Source organism: Acanthaster planci, linkage group LG03 (genome assembly GCF_054643075.1).
Source record: "Acanthaster planci isolate LZ-2023a linkage group LG03, COTS_SCS, whole genome shotgun sequence".
NCBI classification, from domain to species: domain Eukaryota; kingdom Metazoa; phylum Echinodermata; class Asteroidea; order Valvatida; family Acanthasteridae; genus Acanthaster; species Acanthaster planci.
Window position 1 is genome coordinate 16587403 of NC_141779.1, and position 8260 is coordinate 16595662.

The following is an 8260-nucleotide window of genomic DNA, read 5'->3' on the forward strand; positions in this document are numbered from 1 at the left end:
TTTTAAAAATGGATAATTCATTATGCAGGGATTAGAACAAAATCCATCTCAGTTATCTGATACACACGTGTTTAATTCTCACCGTTAAAAGCAAGTTGTCATGCTCAGACCACAAGAGGGCCCTCTTCCATCATTCTCACTTTCAAGAGTAGGCCATGTCTGAATTGAAAATAACCTGTGCTCATGGAAGCCACTTCAAGCATTTCCCATGGATGTGTTAAATGTATTTCTACCGTAGCAAAGTATGGCTGTACAACAGTTCTGCTTTGGTAGGGACCAGACTACTTGCGATCATACAGAAAGCTGTGGTTTCATATACCATAGCATGAGCCAAATGCCAGTGAGAATGCACGTTACATAAATTTAATTAAATGTACATATATGGTCATGTTATCAATATTGCCTTACCAAAAAAGATTATACATCTCAACACAGACCTCATAATTCCAACCAATTGCCACTCTGTGCTTGGAATGTGGCATTAACTCACACAACTCATGGACAAAATCAACATTTGAGAGATTGCAAAACTTGGGGTGGTACAATTCTGCATGCTGGTTTGACGAACTTAAGAAATCATTCACCACGGATTCTAAACCTCAACTCTGGACTCTACTATTCACTTTTAGGAAGCACTCACAACTTAAATGCGTGTTCTACCTATAACAAACTTTCCACTGGAAAAAAAAAAAATGGCTCCACTGGGAAAAGCCTGGCAACAAACACTCCAGAAGAATTTTTCTTCAGGGTTCCATTTAGAGTGCTCTACAAACCAATCACCAGCACTTCAACCTTTTGGACATTCCTTTAACATTAAAGTTAGTACTGCAGCAAACTGAACAAATAAAACTGTTTGCATCATGAGGTCTTGTCTTCCCTATGTCCTGAATTTATCGTACGTTTAAATGTCTTAAAAACTTAAAATTAATACTGGTATCTTGGCCACACTTGGTCAGAAATTCATAAACAAGGAAAATGTGAATTTTTACGAAATGCCCCCTCCTGCTCCCCCCCCCAAAAAAAACCTAATTCTTTGATTTCCTCCATTTATTTCCAATTCTAGATTTAATTGCTGTCAGTGTAGCTTTAAAATTCTGCCCCAATAAGTGACAATAAAACTAATATATTTTAGCTCATCCACTACGAGAGAAGAAATAGATTTGGTACACAGAGCACGAATTTCTAGATACCAACACCGAAGATAAAATATATTACTCTTTTTACAAAGGAGATGTATTTCTAGGTTAGGGTAACTACAAACAATGTGACAGAAGATTTGTGTGGGATGATACCCCACTTCCATTTAGTCCTCAAATTTCCGGTTTTGGTTGGCTCCAAACAATGTCTTCCTCATCTCGGGTAGCATCTAAACATTGGAAAATAGTTACAGATACATTCTATTTTATCACAACTAATATGCATGTATAGATGCAACAACAAGGGTCTTTTAAACTAGCTTCTTGTGTGTAGGAAAGAGCTCAAATGACATCGCTGAAAAAGGCAACAACAAAATTCAGCGAATTCCCCCACACACACATGTACACACAATTGACAAGGATGGAGTGAAAATGTCACGTCTTACCTGACGGCTCATAAGGTCTAACCGACTCTCTAAAGTATTGGTGACTTTGATTTTGCTGTTGTCTGTAAACATCTCAATACCACCAGTGCTGAAAAACAAAATGAAATAAGTTTGATGCCTCTGTTGCTTAACAGTAACCGGTCACAACATTTCAACATGTATTAGGTACATGTATATTCTCTGACATCACAGGATATTCACCGTGAAATAGCCAATATTAAACAGTATCAAATCATCTAGTTAAGAGGGTAAGCAAATTTACTAAGTTCGTTTTCAGCTTAGTACTGGTAGCTTCATAAATGGATCCTGCGCTACATTCAAGTCTTTTATAAACCGAATGGGATCTCCATGCTATTGCTAAACTTTAGATCTCTGAGAATAGAAATAAATGCAACCGTTACTCTGCTCAATTACACAAACTTCACATTGGTGAGAGATTTAGCAGTCGGCAAATGTGGTAGATTACACTGTACAGTCGCACAGTAGAAACTGCACAGCACAACAAAATCCACAGTTGCATTTTGTTGCATTTCTGAAAGGTTCTCCTTTCAGATCAGTGGGATTTTGCTGCATTTAGCACAATGCCTAGAATAAACCTGATGGAGGTTACACAGTTAGCGATTGGTCTGATAATGTGTCCAGTTATATCACAAAACTGAAACAAAGGAAAATATCAGCTTACACGTCAGCACCCAGGAAATTTGTTGTGTCAAAGATGACTTCACAGTCCTTATTCGTTTCCTTCTTGTAGTCGGCCAGAGCGGCCTTCATCTGCTCCTGAAGATGAGAGCAAGAATCGTGAAAAATACCACATCAGGGAATTTGAACAATGGTTTAACATTATTCCACATTCCTCAAAAGCTTTATTGCATATAAAACAGGACACTTATCTAATCCACCAACATACACCTCAATTCTACACAAGCACTCATCCAATAATGCCCCTTTAAAGAAATACCAAGTGGGCTCTACAGTCTCGTATCCACAAAGTTCTTAACCCTAACAGTCCCGGATTCATCAGTTTCAATACAATTTTTCACACACCCTAAAGGGGTAACGGTTTAAAACCTACCTGCCAACTAACAACCGTTATGTGCACTGGTAACGTTAGGGTCATCATTACTGTCTACATTTATAAGTCTGAGCCATTCACTTGCAGGGAGACACGCAACGAAGAAGCTGAGCTAAATGTGTGCTTCCCCCCAGTATGACCATTCAAGGAATGTCTCCCTATTAATGCGAAGTGTAGTTTCCAAAGGTTTTCTTATATAATTCTGACCTTTCTTGGCATTCTATGTAATTTCAACACTATCTACGTACCTACATCAATGCAACCCTACTCACCTACGGCCCAAAGGTGTGATTTCCAAACACACTACAGCAAAGGATTATGGGGCCAATGTCATTCATGTAGCAACCCTCGCATTTTAGTTATGACGGTCTACAAATGTCTTTAAACTATGATCTATTAAGATTTTTCCATGCGTGAACTGTTCTGTTGGAATACGAAATATTGATTAATTAGCATAGACAGTGAGATTATGTTTAACATGCTTCCTAAAAAATGAACTGAAACTGATTGTTAAGAATGAGAGTTAATTCATCCAGAATGCCTGAATTAACTCTGCAAATCGGCCCAGGGCTTGAACAGTTCTTAACATTAAACCAAGGATTCTTTCAATACCTTGACAAGCTGCAGGTCGCCTTCTTTACAGCGCACTGTCATCTTCTTCTCCATCAGCTGGTAGAGTCCCTGTCCAAGCAGACCCTTCAGGATCTTGCCGTACCTGTCGCGGTCCTTGACCACTTCCCCCAGGCGCTGACGGGCTTCCTCTAGGAGTGCCAAGATGTGATCTTCACGACACTTGAGGACTTTGAGCCGGGCCTGGTTCAGCATGTTAGACTGCTGGCTGTCAAAGGAAATGCACCAACAAGAGGATAATGTGCACATGTAGGAATGTATAAACTGAAGTGCTGGCACTTTTTATATCCTTAAGGTAAATCTATGTCACTTTAGCAAAAAAAGACACATCTTACCTACACATTAGGCCTATGTACGGATGACATTACACTTTTATTTATATATGCACCTTCCTATGGAGCCAGTGGGGCCCACAGTTCACTGAGTGCCACAGGGAAGCACACGTGTAAACAGTGTGTGGTGTCATCAGTATGGAGGTCTATTATCTCATCAGTACACCATAAATGAATCAATGAGTCAAATATCAAAATGGGTCAACATTTAAAAAACTACGCACATGGGTTACAAAGGAGTTTCATGAAAAGGTGGAAATGGACACTGATCCGAATATTAAAATGTCATTCTTGCAAAGTGAACAATAGCTGTGGAAGTGCTTAAATTCCTAGTGCTGCCCATTTGAGGACTGGAGAAGCTTCCATGCAAATACTACAATTACACTGACTAAAGTATACAAATAAAAGATGACAGTCGCGCATGCCTCTTGGGAATTCCCACATGAAAATGGCTATAGCAAAATCTTGCCTAATGATGAAGTAACTATCTGGTTCATGTACATGAATTATCTTCTGCCAATTAATATTTCAACTGACATCTTTTTCTGTAACTCCAAGTTTTTCTCCTTGCGTTCATAGTAGTCCATGATTTTTAGACGTTGTTGCTGGACAAGTCTTCCTTTCTCTATCTGAAATTCTTCCTCTGCCTGAAGAACAAAAATCAAACGTTCAATTGTTTAAAAATCAAACAATTTAATGGTTTTGGGGTCCTTTTTGGCAACAACATTAAACTAACAAAATGATTTTCTTCCTTGAACTTCCACCTAAGGGCCGGCGACCATTTAGACCCGGTTTGAAAAGGGTCCCCCGGTAAGCTCGCCCAGTTGCAAAAACCCCTTTCATACCGGCCTGGCTATCGGCCTGGCTATCAGCCTGGCTATCAGCCTGGCTATCAGCCTGGCTATCAGCCTGGCTATCAGCCTGGCTATCAGCCTGGCTATCAGCCTGGCTATCAGCCTGGCTATCGGCCTGGGATGCTGGACTGGTTGTTGATCTGGACCTTCTCCATCCTGGGGTCTATTGTTTGCAAGTATTGTTACATGTAATCTATCCCAGAAGGAACATGCTTGTGGTTTTTTTATCTTTCAGCTCTATACAATGTTTACACTAATCCGCTTAGACCCCTATTCATCTGTCAAAGCATGGTGGGGAAGCCTTTCATCAGGGACTTTGAAATGCCAATGTGCAGACAGGCCTTATACCGGCCTGCAGTAGCCTGAATACCGGGCAGGCATTATACCGGGTGGGCTACGGGGGGGGGGCCTTTTCAAACCGGGTCTAAATGGTCGCCGTCCCTAAGTCAAAGATGGAGTTTTGAAGATTCAATCTGTGGGTTACAACTCTTGTGATCTGACATGATAATCGTAACAGTTCCGTGGGGATACGGATTTTCTTTTGGTTGGCTTTGTCTCCTGGATACAGATTTATATTTAACTTGACCTCATTTGCATGAAGTCTGACCCTGTATTCACATGTAAATTAGTTTAGTGTACACACGGCAGGGCGCACAATGTTTCGCTCGCTTGGTACTTCGCCATTTTCCCAGCACCTCTTGACGTCGATTTCGCTGTGTTTGTGGCCAGTTTGTCGGCACACAACTGTCTGAAATGTGCGGTGTCCTTATTGGGGCTTGTCTCCAGATCCTGTGGTGAGTGATTTCCATTTTATTTTGTGTGTAACTCTTCGGGAGAGTTGTACATGTCTACTTTTACTGAAACTTTGGGAAATCTGATGGTGTGGCGTTGTCACAGACACCGCTGTGTGCACATACCTTGCTGTATTGCACATGTACATATGGACAGCATATGTGCGCACGATATCTGTACAGGGTACGATGGTCATCTTTGCTGTGTGCACACACCTTTTCCAATAATTATGGGGTTTCCTTATTTTTCTTTATCACAGGCAGAATGTACATATACATGCAGTAGGAGTCATCCGGTCCCTGCACCTGGGGATATTTTGGGTTTGGATTGTTCGTTGGGATCTTTGTGAGGTGTTTCTCCTTGGAGTTACCTCAACCTACTCATCATAATTCTGCTTCATGGCTGTGGTTTCTATCATTCCACCTTGATTTCGCCTTGATTGCTGAATAAACTTGTCTGTGATGCAACAAATCAAGATTTTCTCCGATTGACTGAATCATTGCCTGGTCAACTCGTACATTCATCCCAATCAACTTTGGGGTCAGCCCTGCTGGCTGTGACACTGCAGCCCCATTTCACTACAGTGCCATCCAATACTAGATCTTCATCTACCTACAGTAATATGCCATTTCAAACCACACCAACCATTACACAAATTACTATTGAATATCCAACCCAAACAACTTGAAAATGGAAACTCTTACAATTCATAAGTTGGTAAATCCATGAAAAGGTCCCCTTGTGTCCCGTATGTAATGCCACATTTTCTTTAATTCCCACAATCATCAGAGATTAGTAATGTAAAAATTCTTGTGGGTATTCTCCATCAAGATGCCAAAAGGTAGAGGCTAAAACTTCTGTTTGTACTACTGCCTGTACATATCAGGGATACAGCATGTGCAAAGTCATGGCCCTAGTTAAAAGTTTAAGCAAAACTGATATCATCAGTGAAAGGCGGCCAATGACACTGTACAGAGTGGGAACTTAGTTGTTGTACATATGACACTTTCGTGACAGGATGTGAAAAATACCAGACGATTTTCACCCACCTTGGCCTCAATTTCTTCAGCTTTCTCTCTGGCCTCCTGGTCAATGAAGGCCATCATGTGATGAATCTGAATCCAAGCACAAAATAAATGGAAAATGATTACAGACTTGCACATATCAAAGGATTAAAAACTGATTCCTCGCCGCAATGTCCTGTGTACAGTTTCGATGTGGTACACAGCTACATGTACATGTACCTATTAACGTTGTGACATTCGGGAATCACTCATCAGCACACGTGTGCCGACACAGCATGCTTTTTGTGAATCGCCCACTGGGCCGGTGCACCGTGATGTCATCTCCAGGACAATTAACGTACTGTTTAAATCGCTATATGAAGAAGATGGTGACTTAGAGCTTAATGTCAAGAGCATTTCTGATTTGACGCGGAAATTTCTCTTCTCTTCCTATATATAGGAATAATAATGATTGTAAGGTTTACTTGCATATATGCAAGTAAACCTTACAATCATTATTGAAATCTCTGATTTTCACTTAACCCCTAGCTGGGCACATTAGACAGTTTGAGGACGGTTTTGGAGGTGAATTCGAAGGACTTTGATTTGGAGTATGACACTTTTTGAGTGAAATGAGTTAATGGAAGCAAAAGTTGGAAGGTACATGGACTCTACCATCCCCAACAATGTCCAAATATTAAAAAGAGGGGATTTGTAGAGTCCACGTTACTCAGACTTACCCCCAGAACTGTGGGGTCGACGTCTTTCCCGCTCCCATGAACCCCACAGAAAAAAGCCTTTTTTGCTGTAGGCTCTACATGACGTTAAGCAGGGCATGAACAGGGTTTCTGTGGTTGTTGTGTACCCTAGCTTTACTGAGTGGAGTGTTAGGCCCTAGTATTCCTCTTCTTCGAATTTTGGACTTGATCAGTCATACAATACTGATGCTCCACGACATTACATATGGTAAAGTGATAATAGTTCTCAAAAATTCAAAAAGAATCACCATCTGTCAAAATTCAACTGTTTTCACTCGACACATAAATGACATTTAAACTTGTTGCCGCCTCCTCCCACTCAAATACGCGTGCTTAGATTTTGCTGGCGCAGTAACTCTATGGGCGAATATGGTCCTCAAAACTGCTGCCCAAGTTTTGGAAGAGCCCATTGGCACATGTAGTGTCTTATCGCTCGGTCCGTGTATTAGATATGTCTTGACATGGAACAGCCGTCAAGACGATGAGGGGTCAAGTGACGTAATGTTCAACGACCTTATTTGAGAGCAATCCCGTTACATTGAATGGATAAAGGCAAAAAGACTGGAAAGTAATAACGTGAGTGAAATCATTCAATAAATGGTTTTTAGAAAGCGGAAAGGTCAAGCATGTCAAGGATCATATCGGTGTGCAAAAGAAATTGCACCCACGATGATAGGTGGGTGCGCCGAAAATTTTCAGTACGCCGACATGAAATTGCGTATATGGATGTGTGGCTACGGATGGAACGGGAGTGAGAGTCCGTGCCACACTAGTGGGGCTAGGTCATGTCAACATGGTCAACACGGCCAACATGCGCATGGATGGTCAAGCGGCTTCCGTAAAAGTAAATGGAACTCTTTATCTTTTGATCTTACCTGTTTTTGAACTTCAGCATCGTTTTGTGACATGTTGAAGCAACCGACAAATATTGGGGGGAAACACGGCCCTAAATTTGAGGCAAGAAGAGAGAGATAGGCCTACAAAACTACAAGGACTTGACAAAGATATGCTTTTTCAGTCAAACGGACAAGACGACTGTAGTTTAGTCAGGTTGAGAAGCGTATCCGACATTTATTGCGATATAACAATGCAGAAGTCTAGGAGTAAGACAATAGTGTAGCACTCATCCCCAGCGTAAGCCAGTGTAAGCTATTACCACCACAGTCAATTCCATAACCGACACACGTTGATGCGAGGTTGACGTACAACGATCATGTGATGAAACGCATGACTCAT

General features: G+C 41.2%; 1 protein-coding gene across 1 annotated transcript; it reads right to left on the reverse strand.

The window, feature by feature from the left end:
• Positions 1-48: 48 nt before the first annotated feature.
• Positions 49-8098, reverse strand: LOC110973051 (V-type proton ATPase subunit E-like). Its single transcript, XM_022223490.2, has 7 exons — positions 7900-8098; positions 6312-6377; positions 4154-4263; positions 3267-3492; positions 2265-2359; positions 1583-1670; positions 49-1366 (listed from the first exon to the last, which is right to left on the reverse strand). Exons 1-7 carry the CDS (start codon positions 7930-7932, stop codon positions 1304-1306), a joined length of 681 nt encoding a protein of 226 aa, XP_022079182.1. The 5' UTR covers positions 7933-8098; the 3' UTR covers positions 49-1303.
• Positions 8099-8260: the final 162 nt, after the last annotated feature.

Excerpts from the sequence above, each read along its gene's own strand:
- LOC110973051 (XM_022223490.2), bottom strand. The coding sequence starts at position 7,932 with ATGTCACAAAACGATGCTGAAGTTCAAAAACAG. Across the intron at positions 6,378-7,899 it reads ATGCTGAAGTTCAAAAACAG|ATTCATCACATGATGGCCTT; the intron begins GTAAGATCAAAA and ends GCTTGGATTCAG. Across the intron at positions 3,493-4,153 it reads TTGGAGTTACAGAAAAAGAT|CCAGCAGTCTAACATGCTGA; the intron begins GTCAGTTGAAAT and ends TTCCTTTGACAG.